The 17,707-nt window shown below is 42.5% G+C and overlaps 1 protein-coding gene across 1 annotated transcript in view; it reads left to right on the forward strand.

The window, feature by feature from the left end:
• Nucleotides 1-17,707, forward strand: part of HADHA (hydroxyacyl-CoA dehydrogenase trifunctional multienzyme complex subunit alpha) — a 60,413-nt gene that overhangs the window by 23,342 nt on the left and 19,364 nt on the right. The window contains exons 8-11 of the mRNA XM_033176332.1: nt 11,246-11,368; nt 12,170-12,288; nt 14,106-14,162; nt 17,161-17,270. Coding sequence (XP_033032223.1) covers nt 11,246-11,368; nt 12,170-12,288; nt 14,106-14,162; nt 17,161-17,270 — 409 coding nt within the window. The remainder of the gene's footprint in view (nt 1-11,245; nt 11,369-12,169; nt 12,289-14,105; nt 14,163-17,160; nt 17,271-17,707) is intronic.

The raw sequence follows: 17,707 nt of genomic DNA on the forward strand, positions 1-17,707 counted from the left end.
CATTGATTTTTGAATATTGAACCAGCCTTGCTTCTTCGAATAAACTCCATTTTGTTGTCATGTATTATAAAGGATTTTTATGTTTGGTCATGAGGGATAAAGTCTCAGGGATAATTTTCTTATGATATTTTTGCCTGGTGTTGGTGTCAGGGTAATGCTGGCTTCATAAAATGAATTGAGAAGTATTCTCTCCTCTCCTTTTTTTTTTTTTTTTGAGACGGAGTCTTGCCCTGTCGCCAGGCTGGAGTGGTGCAGTGGCGAGATCTTGGGCTAATTTTTGTATTTTGATAGAAACGGTGTTTCACCATGTTGGCCAGGATGGACTCAACCTCCTGACCGCATGATCCGCCTGCCTTAGCCTCCTAAAGTGCTGAGATTACTGGTGTGAGCCACTGTGCCTGGCCTCCATATTTTCTGAAAGATTTTATGTAGAGTTGTTATTATTTCTTAAATACTTGATAGAATTAACCAGTAATTCCTGGGCTCCTAGTTTTCTTCATTGGGAAAGTTTTTACTTATGAATTCAATTAATAGATATAGGGCTATTCAGGTTCTCCATTCTAGAGTAAGCTATGGTAGTAGTTTGTGTCTTTCAAATAATTTGTTCATCTATTAACAATTTGTCAAATTTATTGCAAAAAAGTTGTTCATAATACTTGTCATTTTAATGTTTTTATACTCTATAATGATGTCTCCTCATTCATTCCTGATATTGATAGTTTATCAGCTGATAGGACTTTAATCACTTATCAAATACCTTCGCAGTAACATCTAGGTTAATGTTTATTGAATAACTGGGCTGTAGCCTAGCCAAGTTGACATATTTGAAGACTATCATACTCCACCCCTTGTCTATTTGATACCCATACACATCTCCTGAAGCCATACTTAGTCTTCAAATAAAGGCAATGACAAGAGTCATACTTAATCCTGACATAATGCAATTCTCCTTTATACAACCAAAAATACACTAATCCTTTCCCTAGAAGAGGATGCAGAGTCCTTGGGTGAAATTCACTCTTCTCTCATATTCTGTAACATAAATGCTATGATATAAAGTTAACTATTATGGATACATCTTACATTAGATGATGAGGAGCTAGAGAAGAAAACACAAATATTTGGTTAATTATATACATTCATAACAAAATAAGAAAGAATTCCTCATAAATAGTACAGTATTCATTTCTGTATTCAGAAATCAATATTTATATTTCCAGATTAGTATTCAGCTGATCTGGAAAGAGAACTGAGCTATCAAATGTCAGAGTAAATAATTAAACAACCCAAAAGGAAAGTAACAGTAGAGCCTTTATTCACTTACTATGATAGTTTACACAAAAGGCTAAAACCAAAGAAAGTGCCAGCTCCTCCCTATACCATTTTCCCCATGGAATGGTACACTGGTTGAGGATCTGGTAGATTAGCATACAAGTGGGGGTCATCTCACTGTTGCAAAAGCCCTGAACAAAAGGTTCCTGAGGCTTTATGGACCCTGGGTGAGGATAGTGGAGTAGACTGGGAGAAGTGTCTTTAAGATTTCCCCTTCCGGCCGGGTGCAGTGGCTCACGCCTGTAATACCAGCACTTTGGGAGGTTGAGGCGGGCGGATCACCTGAGGTGAGAAGTTTGAGACCAGCCTGGCCAACATGGCAAAACCTCATCTCCACTAAAAATACGAAAATTAGCCAGGCGTGGTGGCACATGCCTGTAATCCCAGCTACTCAGGAGACTGAAGCAGGAGAATCACTTGAACCCGGGAGGCAGAGGTTGCAGTGAGCCGAGATTGTGCCACTGCACTCCAGCCTGGGCGACAGAGTGAGACTCCGTCTCAAAATAAATAAATAAATAAATAAATAAAAGATTTCCCCTTCCTCCTTTGACAAGGTCTCAGCAGAGGCACCTGAAGAAGGCCTCAGCCAAAGTCCCCATATAAAAAGACCTAGGAATAGAAGGCCTCTAGGCTAGGAATACACATTTGTGTAAGAGCTTAGCCAGCCCCAGAGACCCAAGTCCTTGACTGCAGCTCCCTCAGATGACACCGCAATGTACTGACTGTGTACCAGGTCTGTGTGGAAAGGGTGATATTTCTACTTCCCTTTTCATATTCCCTTTGCCCTCAGGAAGTACCCCAGTTTGTCCTAGTTCTTTGCCTGTTGGGGTGACATTCATTCCTAAAATGTCTTCTAGGCCATTAGCAGTCCTGTGTGAATTGGGTTGTGATTTTCTACTGACTAATTAGAGGTCATGTTAGTACTAAGGGACACCCTAAGAGATCTGCCACATTTGAGACATACTCTTCCTTACCTCTGTTGTATAGTAGCAACCTAATTTCCCCTTGATAATCAGGATTAATCACCCCAGCCAGTAGAGTAGCCACCCTCTGCTGCCTGTTGATTTCGAGCCATGAGGAGCCCAAAGTGGCCAGATGGCAGTTTTAACTTCCAGTTCGGTAGAATCATTGTTGTGTCTCCTGGTGGAAGCATTCCTCCCTTTGGAACCAAGCCCTCTAGACAGGCAGAGCCCAAAGTTGCAGGGACAAGAAGCAGAAATTTTGCTGGTAGATTAGATCACTAGGGGTAATAGTGAACAGGGTAATTTCTGTTTGCTTTCCTTGATTTCTGGACTCACAAATCCTGGCTGTGGGAAAAATAGCACCCTATGCTGGAAGCTGACTTAAAACATTTGCAGCATCGTGGAGGACATTGACTCTGCAAAATACTGCCACTTAGCTGGCACCGTGATGGAGTCTTCAGTAGTCCATCCCACCATTCTGTCGAGCCAACTGCTTCCCAATGATGCAGTAAGATCAGTCTTTTGTGAGCATGGCCCATTGCTACACTTCACTTACTGAGAAGTTAGTTCCTTGATAAGAAGCAGTGCTTTGTGGGATACCATAATGGTGGATAAGGCACTCTGTAAGTCCACAAATGGTAGTTTTGGCAAAAGCATTGCATGCCAGGAAGGCAAATTGATATTCACAGTAAATGTTACAGTAAGAACCAAAGCACTGCCCTTTCCATGACAGAAGCAGTGCAAAGTAATCGACCTGCCACAAGGTGGCTCCCTAATCACCCTGGAGACTCCATACGAGGGATTCAGTGTAGGTTTCTGCTACTGCCTGATTGGGCACTCAACAGTGGCTGTAGCCAGATGGACCTTGGTAAATGAGAGTCCACATTGCCTAAGCCCATGCATAACCTCCACACTCGCCATCATGGCCGCTGTTCATGAAGCAGTGACAAGAGTGACTGGGGAAAGATACTGACTGGTATCCATAGAACGAGTCATCCCATCCAATTTATCATTGAAATCCTCAGCTGAGGTCATTCTGATGAGCATTTAATGGGACACAAGTGTTTTCACATTATTTGCCTGTTCAGAGAGGTCTGTCCACTGACCTACTCCCCAGGTGTCCTTGTGTATTAGTTTGCTAGGGCTGCCATAACAAATACCAGACTGAGTGGCTTAAACAACAGAAATTTAACATGTTTTCTCGCATTTCTGGAAACTGGAAGTCTAAGATCAGGTGTTAGCAGGTTTGGTTTCTTCTGAGGCATCTCTCTTTGGCTTGCAGATGGCACTGATTTCTTACTCTGTCTGCATATCCCTGGCATCTCTTTTGTGTGTCCAAATTTTTTCTTCTTACAAGGACACCAGTCAGATTGGATTAGGGCATACCCTAATGGCCTCATTTTAACTTAATCACTTCTTTAAAGGCCCTATCCCCAATTATAGTCACATTCTGAGATACTGGAGGTTAGGGCTTCAACATATGAATGGGGTAGGGAGGAAACAATTCAACCCATAACACCTTGCCAACAGTTTTTCATCTGTGTTCCCCCTAAGTTCCTGACCATCCAGGCAAACCATTGGCCATAGCCTATGAATCAGAGTAGACCCTTAGTTCAGGCCATTTTTCTTTCTAGACAAAATGAACAACCACGTGCACTGCCAGAAGTATTGCCCACTGGGAGGCTATCCCTTCACCACTGTCCCTAAGGGGTGTCCCAGAAGGGACTGTAGTGTTACAGCTGTGCACTTCCAGGTGGAACCTGCATATCACACAGAAGTATCTACAAACCAGGCCCGAGTTTTTCTTTGCCAATCAACTGGCCATAGAGAACTCCCCATGAGGCCATAGGTGCAGGCTGGGAGAGACAAAGAAGAACAGGGCCGTGGAGTATTTTGGCTACTTCCTCATGCAGCTTGTGCCTTTAGTGTCTGTTTAAGCCCAGTCTTACATATACCACTGCCATTTGATAATGGAGTGCTACCATGTACACCCCACTTTATGCCTTAGTAGGTTAGACAACATCTGTTTCATGATCGGCAGCTCACGTCACTTGGTAACTTGATGCCCCATGGTTAAGCTTTGAGTCTCTACGAAGTCCCACTAACAAGCCAAACACTGTTTCCCAAAAGGAGAGTAGTTAGTCACAGAGGATGGTAGGACTTTTTCTAAAATCCTAAGGGTCTGTGTTGTGATTCACCTAATAGAGATCTATTAAAGACTCCAGACAGCATCTCTGTCTGCTGCCGACACTTCAGGCACCATTGGGTTTGAATCACATGACCCAAATGGCAGAACTGCTTCTCTTGTTCTGGGTCCCACTTAAATTAGCAGCTTTTTTAGTTACTCAGTAAATGGGCTGGAGCAGCAACCCAAATAAGTAATATGTTGTCTCCAAAAGCTGAAGCAGCGCCCCAGGTGTTCTGCTTGTCTTTTGGTGGTAGGAGGGGCCAGGTGCAACACTTACCCTTTACAGTAGAAGGGATGTCTTTGTATGCCCTAGACCACTGGATCCCCAGAAATTTCACTAACGTGGGAGGCCCTGAATTTTGGAGGGATTTATTTCCCACCTTCCGTCACACACATTTGTTACCCCCAGCATGTCTAGAGTAGTTAATACTTCCTGCTCACCAGATCCATTCAGCATAATATTACAGTGTAATGAACCAGCATGATATCTTGTGGAAGGACAAGGTAATCAGGCTCTCTGTGGACTAAATTATGATATATGGTTGAAAACAATACACCCACCCCTAAGGTAAGACATTGAAGGTATATTGCTGAAAGCGAACTGCTTCTGATGGTCTTTACTAACAGATAACCAAGAAAAAAAAGCTTCTGTCAGATGAGTCACTGCATACCAGATCCAAGGATGTATGTTAATTTGTTCAAGCAATAAAATGACATCTGGAACACCAGTTACAATTGCAGTTGCCACCTAATTAAATTTATAGTAAGCCACTGTCATTCCATAAGATCCATCTGTTTTCTGCACTGTCCAGAGTAGGCAAGTTGAATGGGAATGAAGTAGGAATCACCACCCCTACCTCTTTCAGTCCTTGATGGTGACACTAATCTCTGCAGTCCCTCCAGGATTGTGGTGTTGCTTTGGTTTACTGTTTTCTTTTTTTCTTTTCTTTTTTTTTTTTTTTGAGACGGAGTCTCGCTCTGCCGCCCAGGCTAGAGTGCAGTGGCCGGATCTTGGCTCACTGCAAGCTCCGCCTCCCGGGTTCACGCCATTCTCCTGCCTCAGTCTCCCGAGTAGCTGGGACTACAGGCGCCCGCCACCTCGCCCGGCTAGTTTTTTTGTATTTTTTTAGTAGAGACGGGGTTTCAGCTTGTTAGCCAGGATGGTCTCGATCTCCTGACCTCGTGATCCACCCGTCTCGGCCTCCCAAAGTGCTGGGATTACAGGCTTGAGCCACCGCGCCCGGCCGGTTTACTGTTTTCTAGGCAGTTATAGTGGCTTTCACTTGGCCTTTCCCACCATAGTAGCCCTTACTCTACAAGTCAGAGAATATAGTGATATTACTCATTGCTGAGTATGTCTGTTCCAATTGTACATTCTGAAACTGGGAAAATAACCACAGGATGGGCTCAGGGACCTGCTAGGCCCACGGAGACAGACCTGAGCTAAAACTCCATTGCTCACTTGACTTCATAAGCCCCTACTCTAACTACTGGACCACAGCGATGTTTGGGTCCCCTGGAATTAGTGTTAGTTCAGAAGCCATTGTCTGGTAATCCCCAAAAAATCATTGTTTCCCCTTCTGCAAGGCAAATAGCCATAGGTCCCTTTGGGGAAGGGTAGGAGAAAGATAAACAGGAAAGGCTCCTCAAGAGGACACAACTTCCCTTTCATTACGGAGATTCTGGGTCTGTAAAGTAGCTCATTTCTGGGAATTGATTAAGGGGCCATGACTGTCTTTGGGTGATTCAAGTTATACTTCTTTTGACCAGACCTAGAATTCTTCTGCTTATACAGATCAAATAAGAGTTTAGTAGACTGCCCATCTATTTCTTTTCTAGGGACACCATGATCGACTACCCAATGCCATAGGTCTCTGCAAGTCTGACTATTCTGATTACTGCTTTGGCTCCACTATTACGGTGACCATGCCCACCTTGATTTGGCATGGTGCTGCTACTTGGCCCCTGCCACCCTGGGATTCCTTTATCCCCATTGCATTTAGGGATCCCAGTTGATGGTAGCAGTTCCCACCGTAATTTCTGACCTCCAAAGAAAAGCAACCACAGAGCGGAGATGCTGGGCCTCACCTCACAAATTGATTTCTCACAGTGGGGGTGAAGGGTGCACCCTCTGACCCTTCCAGGGTGACCTGTCAGTTCTTTGTTCCTTTTTTCTTCTTCCTGCTTTCTTTTGGATTAATAATTTTTTTTTTTTTTTTTTTTTTTTTTTGAGGCGGTGTCTCGCTCTGTCGCCCGGACTGGAGTGCAGTGGCCGGATCTCAGCTCACTGCAAGCTCCGCCTCCCGGGTTCACGCCATTCTCCTGCCTCAGCCTCCCGAGCAGCTGGGACTACAGGCGCCCGCCACCTCGCCCAGCTAGTTTTTTGTATTTTTAGTAGAGACGGGGTTTCACCGTGTTAGCCAGGATGGTCTCGATCTCCTGACCTCGTGATCCGCCCGTCTCGGCCTCCCAAAGTGCTGGGATTACAGGCTTGAGCCACCGCACCCGGCCATTGGATTAATAATTTTTTATTGGCCAGGCACAGTGGCTCACGCCTATAATCCCAGCACTTTTGGGAGGCCGAGGTGGGCAGATCACAAGGTCAGGAGATGGAGACCGTCCTGGCTAACATGGTGAAAATTAGCCTGGCGTGGTGGCATGCATCTGTAATCCTGCCTACTTGGGAGGGTGAAGCAAGAGAATCACTAGAACCTGGGAGGCGGAGGTTGCAGTGAGCTAAGATCACACCACTGCATGCCAGCCTGGGCAACAGAGCGAGACTCCATCTCAAAAAAAAAAAAAGGTTTTTTTATCTTCATTACTGGCCTTTTACTTTGCTTTTCCCTTTTAATGGTTGCTCTGGGGTTTTACAGTATACATTTTTAACCTATCACAGTCTATTTTCTTTTTTTTTTTTGAGACGGAGTCTCACTCTGTCACCCAGGCTGGAGTACAGTGGTGCAGTCTTGGCTCACTGCAATCTCTGCCTCCTGGGTTCAACCAATTCTCTTGCCTCAGCCTCCTGAGTAGCTGGGATTACAGGTGCACACCACCACGCCCAGCTAATTTTTGTGTATTAGTAGAGATGGAGTTTCACTATTTTGGCCAGGCTGGTCTCAAACTCCTGACTTCAGGTGATCTGCCTGCCTCGGCCTCCCGAAGTGCTTAGATTACAGGTGTGAGCCACTGCACCTGGCCTGTTTTCAACTGATAATATTTTCATGTGGTGTCAAAACCTTAAAAGAGTATGCATTTATTTTGTATACTCCCCATTTTTGCTATTGTTGTTATATATTTTACTTCTACATATATTATAAATTCTTCTATATATTGGTATATTTGTTTTAGATAATTATCTCTTAAGGAGAATAAAAAGTTAGAAAAGATCTTTTCTATAGTTGCCCACATAGTTACCATTTTTAGTGCTTTTTATCCTTTGTATAGGTAGATCCAGATTCCCATCTGATTTGGTTTTCTTCCAACCTAAAGAACTTCCTTTAGTGTTTTCTATAGTGTAGGTCTGTTCTTACCTTTTGATTTGTCTGCAAAGTCTATTTCCCTCTTCATTTTTAAAGATATTTTTCCTAGATTGCTAATGTTTCTTTTTTTTTTTTTTTTTTTTGGAGACAGAGTCTTACCCTGTTGCCCAGGCTGGAGTGCAGTGGCACAATCTCGGCTCACTGAAACTTCTGCCTCCCGGGTTCAAATGATTCTCCTATCTCAGCTTCCTCAGTAGCTGGAATTACAGGCACCCACTACCACACCCAGTTAATTTTTGTACTTTTAATGAGTTTCTCCATGTTGGCCAGGCTGGTCTTGAACTCCTGACCTCAAGTGATCTGCACACCGTGGCCTCCCAAAGTGCTGGGATTACATGAGCCGCCACACCTGGCCAGCTAATGTTTTTCTTTTGGTACTTTATAAATGTCTCCATTCTGTGTGGCTTGCATAATTTCTGATGAAAAGTCTGTTGTCACTTATATCTTGGTACTTTTTTGTGTGTTTGTTTCTTTTTGAGACAGGGTCTTGCTCTGTTGCCCAGGTTAAAGTGCAGTGGTATGATCATAACTCACTGAAGCCCCAAACTTCTGGGCTCAAGCAATCTTTCCACGTCAGCCTCTTGAGTAGCTGGGACTACAGTCATGCACCACCATGCCCAGCTAATTAAAAAAAAATTTTCTTTTTGTAGAGACAAAGTCTTACCATGTTGCCCAGGCTGATCTCAAACCCCTGGGCTCACATGATCCTCCCGCCTCAGCCTCCCAAAGCACTGAAATTACAGGCATGAGCCACTGTGCCCAGCTGTCATTCTTTTCTTTATACTTCTATATGTGATGTGCCTTTCCCTTCCTCTTGTCTGCTTTCAGATTTTCCCTTTATGACTGGTTTTAGCAATTTGATTATGATGTGTCTTGGTTTGTTGGGGTTTTTTTTTTTTAAGTTTATTATGTCTGGGATTCATTAAATATCTTGGACATGTGGGCTTATAGTTTTCATAAAAATTGGAGACTTCTTTGGCTACTATTTCTTCAAATATTTTTCTGTCTCCCTCCCCTTTTTGGAGATTCCAATTTCACATTGTTAGATCATTTGATATTGCCCAAAAATGAAGCTCTGGGTTGTTTGTTTTAGGTCTTCTTTCGTTCTGGTTATTTCTACTGCCATGTCTTCAAGTTTCCTGATGTTTCCCTCTTCAGTGTATCCCTGCTGTTAATCCAATCCCATATGATTCACTTTTTTTTTCAGACGGGGTCTTGCCGAGTCTGGTCCTTGAGCTACTGGGCTCAAGTGATCCTCTTGCCTCAGTCTCCCAAGTAGCTGGGGTTGACTCACTTTTATATCTTCAGTTTCTCCTCATTATCGCCTGTTTTCCTCTACCTTCTGTAACATACGGCATGAATTTACACTAGCCTTTTGAACATCGTGTCTGCTCATTCTATCATTCTTTTCATTTCTGGAACTGTGTCTATTTGTTGATCTGTCTCCTGGCTATGGGTCATTCTTTCCTTGCTTCATTTCATGCCTTTTATGGTCGTTCTTTCCTCAGCTGCAGATAGTTTCCCCTCATGCGCATGCAGAACAATACTCGACCAGAGTTTCAAGGACCCCTCTTTAGAGCTCTGGAGCTCTTCTGTTGTACAGCAGCTGCTCTCCAGCATTTCACGTCACAGATTCCAGCTGCCCTGGCCTCCCTCAGGATTATGACTGTGTTAGGACTTTTATGGACACTGAACTTTTGTCACTCCAAAGTTTTGGGCTTAGTTATTATTCCTCCTTCCCCACACATGTTCAAAATAGGTCAAATGGGCCAGGCTCGGTGGCTCACACCTATAATCCTAGCACTTTGGGAGGCCGAGGCGGGCAGATCATTTGAGGTCAGGAGTTTAAGACCAGCCTGGCCAACATGGTGAAACCCCATCTCTACTAAAAATGGAAAATTTAGCTGGGCATGGTGGCACGCACCTGTAATCCCCAGCTACTCGGGAGGCTGAGGCAGGAGAATCGCTTGAAACTGGGAGGCAGAGGTTGCAGTGAGCCGATATCACACTGCTGCACTCCAGCCTGGGTTACAGAGCAAGACTCCATCTCAAAAAAAAAAAAGGGCCAGTGTCGTAAGAGAGAGATTGGTTGTATGTCTGCTGTGGGTTCCCCCAGTTGGGTTTTGTTTCCTAAGTACCACAGTACTGCACAAGATTGCCATTTTGATCCCAGCCGCATCCTCCAATGTGGCTCTTACAGACTTTTGATTGAGAGCCTGGTAGGTGTCTGTGGTGTCTGTTTTCACAGCACTATAAATTGTGTTCTTTAGATTTTTTTAAAATAAGAGTGGGGTCTCACTATGTTACCCGGGCTGGTTTCGAACTCCTGATCTCAAGCAATCCTCCTATGTCAGTCTTCCAAAGTGCTGGGATTATAGGCATGAGCCACTGCACCTGTTCTTCAGATTTTTTGAGCCTAGCTCTGTAACCTCTTGCCCCAAGCAGGTTCAAGATCTGGTAAAGGTCTTGTGTGGAAAATCAGTTGCATATTGGTTTCAGGCCCCCTTCTCCATAGAAGTACCTTATCTATTAAACATAATGATACTATGAGAGATTTCACTCAACCTCTCTGAGCTAGCCCCTTCCTCCTTGTGTACTGTCTTAGACCTTCACAAATGTTCCTGGGGGAAAACTGGCTTTGCACTTGGTTTCTCCTAACTTCTAATCTGTTGTACATGACCACCAAAAACTCTGATGGTTTCACGTTCCTTCTGCTTGGGTCAAGTCCAGTCTTCAGTCTAAGCCCAAAAGCATTACATATCCCTGAAAAGAAAATGATCAGCAATCATCAGTTCAGCTAAGACAGGCTCTTGCTCTCTAGAATTTTAGTTCATATGGTCCTTGTTACTTTCATAGTTCCCCAGTGTCTTTACAAATGATTTCATGATTTGTTCTTTTTTCTTTCCAGTTTTCCAGCAAGAATGCAGGTTGCAGTAGACATAATACATTCCTTTTGTGTGTGTGACGTACTACATTCTACTCAGAAGTGGAAGCCAAATGAAACAGTTTAAGACCACGTTTTCTACCTAGAGCATATTATTGCTCCTCTATTCATTGTAATTTCCCTTCTTTGAGTTCACGGTTTATGACTTTGCCACCTACCAGTCTCCAGTCTGAAATGGAATGCTGTGCTAGAGCCTTTGGCTTTGGCAAGCCTGGGTTTTTCACTACCTGGGACTGGTCTAGGCCTGATTTGCATTCCAGTGTTCCATTCATTTTTATAGGACCAGGACTAAAACCTCCAGAGGAACGGACAATGGAGTACCTAGAAGAGGTTGCAATTACTTTCGCCAAAGGGCTAGCTGATAAGAAGATTTCTCCAAAGAGAGACAAGGGATTGGTGGAAAGTGAGTATCATTGTTAAAGAACAAAGGCAAAGCTTTTTTCCTGGAAATTTTATTTTATTTGCTATAGATTCAAAATGAGGAAGTGGTAAATGCATTATTTACTCAAAGCATAAAGTCAGCCTTAGGAGGTGTAACAACTCCTCAGCTTTACGCTAGCCAGTTAAAGCCAATTTTAAAAACCTTTTTTTTTTTCCTTATGATGACTCTTGAGTCATAGAAAACTTTTCATTTTAGAAAATGTTAAGCATGAACACAAAAAGACTAGATAATAGTGTTATAGCCGGGTGCGGTGGCTCAAGCCTGTAATCCCAGCACTTTGGGAGGCCGAGATGGGCGGATCACGAGGTCAGGAGATCGAGACCATCCTGGCTAACACAGTGAAACCCCGTCTCTACTAAAAAATACAAAAAACTAGCCTGGCGAGGTGGCGGGCGCCTGTAGTCCCAGCTACTCGGGAGGCTGAGGCAGGAGAATGGCGTGAACCCAGGAGGCGGAGCTTGCAGTGAGCTGAGATCCAGCCACTGCACTCCAGCCTGGGTGACAGAGCGAGACTCCGTCTAAAAAAAAAAAAAAAAAAAAAAAGTGTTGTAAACACTCATGTACCCAAGGCCCAGCTTTAGCATTCATCAATTAGCATGTTTAAGGTAGTGCGTAGGTTGACATTTTTATTGTGTGTATCAGCATGAAGAGCAGTTCTTGCAGATAGCTAGAATTACTTCATTTTTACAGAGTTTCGAGGATAAACTAACAAGGGAATCTAGGCTCTTTATAGTAAATATCTAAAAACATTTTATTTTACAGAATTGACAGCGTATGCCATGACTATTCCATTTGTCAGGCAACAGGTTTACAAAAAAGTGGAAGAAAAAGTGCGAAAGCAGACTAAAGGCCTGTATCCTGCACCTCTGAAAATAATTGATGTGAGTCTTACCCAATATTCCCAGTTTTCTCATATTTCCTTCCTTTCTATAGATCACTCCTCCTTATTGCCATTCTGGACCATGTATGTTCAGTACTAAATTTCTTAATTCTGCTATTAAAGTATTTACCAAAAATAAGGGAAGGGCATAGCAAGCTGTAAGGACTCATATAAAGTGATGTATTTGAGGAAAATCAATGCTGGACTTACTCATTGGTTGATGCATTTAAATCTATCAGTAACAAACCAGCAAACCAGGAAAGGAACCTAAGTCATATCAGTATAACAAGGCCATTAGAGTGTCAGGCACTAACCAAAAAGTAATTGAAACAAAATTGATGGCTCTATTCTATTCTTGGTCAACATCATTGTCAGTACCTAAAATCCCTCAAGGACTTCTTCATTGCTGTACTTATAAAAAAGATGTAATGATGTAGAGAAGCTCTGCAAAAGATCAATGAGGATAATTAAAATGATCACAGGGTTCAAGAAATCTCTTAACAGTAGACTTTAAAACTTAGAACTTTTCAGTTGGGAAAGTCAAAGATTAAGAGAGCATATAACCAAAGACTTCACAATTGGTGAATGGGTCAGTCAACAAGTATATTTTGAGCAGAAGGCACCAAAGCACATAAAATATGAAATATGCCCCCACCTGCCTTCATCTCACAGGCTGAACTGGGGATGTTAGACACGTATATGTGTTAAGGCAGATACCCTTGTAAGAGATATAAGGCAGCATAAGATTAATGCCAAATAATTGGGACAGAGGAGGCAGCAATTACCATGAGACAGAGAGATCAGTGAGTGCCTCATGGGATCTGACTTGAACCCTGAAAGCTGGGTTGAGGATAGGTGAAGGGAAAGTATTGCCAAGGAGGGAGGGCATTTAGAGCAAAGTTATGGAAGCTGGAAAACAGGCTCTTCGAGGAACATTAGTGAGACCAGTGTTTGTGGGAGATAATGAGATGTTAGTCTGAAGAAAAGCAGATTGAAGCTAGATTTTAGAAGGCTGGTAATAATGAATTGAGAAATTTTACCTTTGTCTGATAAAGATTATAGAGAGCCATTTGCATGGTAGTGGCTAAAAATGGTTTCGAAGGAGAGACAAAGTACAGCAGTGAATTAGCAAACTGTCTTGGTAATTCAGGCTTGAACTTTGAATAAGGCCCTGTGATACAATAGTAAAGTAAAAATATGAAAGCAGCAACAGGCTTGCCAAAGAGAGGTTATGAGTTAGGTTCAGATATATTGAGTTCAGATATTATGGGAAATTCAAGCAACAGTAGTTTAGACAGAGAAGTCATAGTTAGAGATGTCAATTTGCTTATTTTTAAAAATTTGTCATTCACGTAAATTATGATAGTAAGTACAGGGTCATTTTTTTCATCTTTTATACTTGCCATTGTACTTAGGATAGTACTTATCCCAAATGTTACACTAAATTTTGTAGAGTTCATGATTAATGTGATAAACTAGGTCATGTATCTGAGGGAGAAAGCGTAGAGAGCTAAAAGGGCTGAGAGTGGAAGTTCAGGATCTGCCTACATTTGAAGATCAGGAGAGAAGCCAGAAGAGTAATTCAAGCTTTGTCTTTCCTTCTCCTTCCGTGTTATGCTAGATTTAGTAGTAGCCTCAAAGATGGAGAATTAAGTCAGTCGAGGGCAGCTGGATCCTCAGTCCTCTTCTCTTTCTCACTCCAGTCTAGACTTTTGACTTACTCTTTGAGGACTAGCAACACTGGCAATTTTATTTAGCATTATTATACATCTCGCCAATCTATTCCAACACTGAGCAAGTGCTTTATATGTTTTTTAGGTGGTAAAGACTGGAATTGAGCAAGGGAGTGATGCTGGTTATCTCTCTGAATCTCAGGTAAACTTATTTCCTTTCAATGTCTTATTAGTTAGAGGAAAACTAAAGATCCAATCCTCTGTATAAAGCTGAGAAAGGAAAAAAATACCCAAAGCCTAGTAAGAATTTTTTTTCTTCCAGTGCTTATCATCTCTTATGATTAATCTCAGTGAGCAAGTGGATGCTAAGAATACCCTAATGGGGCCGGGCATGGTGGTTTACCCCTGTAATTCCAACACTCTGGGAGGCCGAGGTGGGCAGATCACTTGAGCTTGAGTTCAAGATCAGCATGGGCAACATGGCAAAACTCCATCTTTACAAAAACTACAAAAATTAGCCAGGCATGGTGGCATGTGCCTATAATCCCAGCTACTTCCAGGGCTGAGGCAGGAGAATTGTTTAAGTCCAGGAAGTTAAGGCTGCAGTGAGCCAAGTAAGATCGCACCACTGCATTCCAGCCTCGGTGACAAAGTGAGACCCTGTCTCCAAAAAAAAAAAGAAAGAAAGAAAGAAAAAAAAAAGAAAAATCCCTTTGGTCTGCAGATGTTTGAACTTACCCTCAGTAATAAGGTTGTCACTACAAAGGGCAAGAACAGAGTTATAATCCTTTCAAAACAAGTCACTTGGGTGTTTTTTGTTCTGCACTTGGGCAGGTTTTATTGAGACAAAATGAATACGAAGATAGAAAAATATTTTTCTTATATGTTAGGGCCTAGAGATGATGACACTGAATTTTTTGGTAAATTGGAAAATGAAAGGAAGTGTCTTGTACCCACTAAAAGACAAAGACAGAAGAGATGTATGTACCAGCTTTACCCATGTACTTTTCTGGCAACTTGGTGATGTTGCAGATTTAAGTGATTTGTGTTTGTTTTTAAGTTTTAAATGATCATTGAAGAATGGTTGCTCTTTTATAAAGTTGAATATCTCTTATCCAAAATGTTTGGGACTAGAAACATTTCAGATTTCAGACTTTTTCAGATAGTGGAATATTTGCATATATATGATGGAGAGATCTTGGGAATGGGATCAGAGTCTAAACATGAAATTAATTGCATATACACCTTATACACATAGCCTGGTGGTAATATTGTACATTATTTTTGTTGTTGTTGTTGTTGTTGTTGTTTTGAGACGGAGTCTCGCTCTGTCGCCCGGCTGGACTGCAGTGGCCGGATCTCAGCTCACTGCAAGCTCCGCCTCCCGGGTTTACGCCATTCTCCTGCCTCAGCCTCCCGAGTAGCTGGGACTACAGGTGCCAGCCACCTCGCCCAGCTAGTTTTTTGTATTTTTTAGTAGAGATGGGGTTTCACTGTGTTAGCCAGGATAGTCTCGAACTCCTGACCTCGTGATCCGCCCATCTCGGCCTCCCAAAGTGCTGGGATTACAGGCTTGAGCCACCGCGCCCGGCCTGTACATTATTTTTAATAATTTTTTACATAAAACAGTTTTGACTGCAGCTCATAACATGTGTAATATCTTGCCCGTGACATCATGTTGGCACTCTGGATTTTCAGATTAACGATGCCCAACCTGTAAAAGGACAAAAAAAAAAATATCTGAAGAGCTCAGGACAGGTACCAGAAAAACACTTCTGGTACTAGATGTTTTGTTGGGCATTTCTGATTTTTTAAAAAATATAACCAAGTGCACATAAACATACGTACAGAACAATTGAGGAATAAGTTTCACGAATCAGTAACTGTCTTCACTGTGTGCATTGTGTTCGGTATCCTCTGTGTATTCCTCTTTTTATGTATATAATGCTTATTGCCATTCACTAAATTTCTGACCATTGATAAATCTTTTGCCCACGTTTGAAAATCACTGGTTTATTAGATAAAATATCCTGTATCAAGATGAGTAAAGCATTGATTGTGTTACCATTTTACGTTCTATTGGGTCATGAAAGCAACTTTATTAGAGGGATTCTTTTGAAATGCTCTTTGTAACCATGTAATCTTACCAGTATATCCTAGTGATATTAATAATAGCTAACCTTGAGACCCTGGTCATTTTACTAGTGTTCTCATTTAATCCCCTAGAACAATACTGTAAAATGGGTATTGTTTTTCCCATTTTTAAGGATGAAGAAAGCTTCACGATGGGGCAGCGGCAGAGACAGGATCTGTCAAATCCTAAATGTTATGCCTTTAACCACCAAGTTGAGACTTTTTCTCCATAAATTAGGCTACTTTTTAAAGTGGTAAATCCCACGTGGGCAGCCTGCTACAGTAGAAAAAGAACTGGAGTTCGAGGCTGGGCGCAGTGGCTCACGCCTGTAATCCCAGCACTTTGGGAGGCCAAGGCGGGCGGATCACGAGGTCAGGAGATCAAGACCATCCTGGCTAACACGGTGAAGCCCTGTCTCTACTAAAAATACAAAAAATTAGCCGGGCATGGTGGTGGCGCCTGTAGTCCCAGCTACTCGGGAGGCTGAGGCAGGAGAATGGTGTGAACCTGGGAGGCGGAGGTTGCAGTGAGCGGAGATTGCGCCACTGCCCTCCAGCCTGGGTGACAGTGCGAGACTCCGTCTCAAATTAAAAAAAACAATAGAACTGGAGTTCAGAATCATACTATCTTGGTTCAAGTTCCATTTCTGCCACTTTGAGGCAGTATGGCTTTGAGCAAAGTCGCTCCATTTCTTTGGACCTCCTCTTCCCAATCTGTAAAATGAGAGGGTTGGTTTGAGATGATTGTGAAGGCTCATTTTGGCCCTGAGACTCTAGTTTTATGAAAAAGGTTACCACACCTCTGGTGTAAAGAAGCTGAGAGCTTAGTTATATCCAAAACTTTCTTCAATACAGTAGTCGGAAAGTGCTCCAGATGAGACAAGTAAAGAAAAGACACATCAGTGAGAGACAGACTTCTGCACACTGAACCCCCAACCTCCCCCACATCCCCAGGAACTCAGGCTTCACATGCATTACTTCTGCTCTTCAGAGGAACCTGAACTGAAGGAATCCATACAACCTAGACTGTGAAATTCTACCTTTTCTCATTCCTTTTTACTTTTCAGAAATTTGGAGAGCTTGTAATGACCAAAGAATCAAAGGCCTTGATGGGACTCTACCATGGTCAGGTCCTGTGCAAGAAGAATAAATTTGGAGCTCCACAGAAGGATGTTAAGTAAGTTAAACTCTACCCAGGAAGCCCTTGTGAATTTTATTGTGTGCAAAGCTCACAGAGGCTTTGAAGATCTACACAGCTAGATCTATATCTTAATTCAGTCTTGTCCTCAACCTCTTCTTTCCTGAGCATATTTGAGCCCTTATGTCTACTAAAAACTTTTTAGCTTTCAAAGTTCTGCCTGTTCTGAGTTTTTTCCAAACCCCTCTGGTCATGCCTATAGAGGCTTTCTTGTCACATATTGATGTCGCCTAGAAATCTGGTTTAGGTCTCCCTTCCCAAACCACACACTCCCTCTGCACTGTTCAGTAGTCATCTCTCTCTCTGTGATTTGAGATGCCATCTCTGGGAACTCACACTTCTTCCTCATTAAAAAACATAAAACTTCATTGTAACTGTTAAAATCTTGTCCTTCTTTTAGCTTACAACCTAAGTAT

Source organism: Trachypithecus francoisi, unplaced genomic scaffold, assembly GCF_009764315.1.
Source record: "Trachypithecus francoisi isolate TF-2019V2 unplaced genomic scaffold, Tfra_2.0 Lachesis_group17, whole genome shotgun sequence".
In the NCBI taxonomy this organism is placed as follows: domain Eukaryota; kingdom Metazoa; phylum Chordata; class Mammalia; order Primates; family Cercopithecidae; genus Trachypithecus; species Trachypithecus francoisi.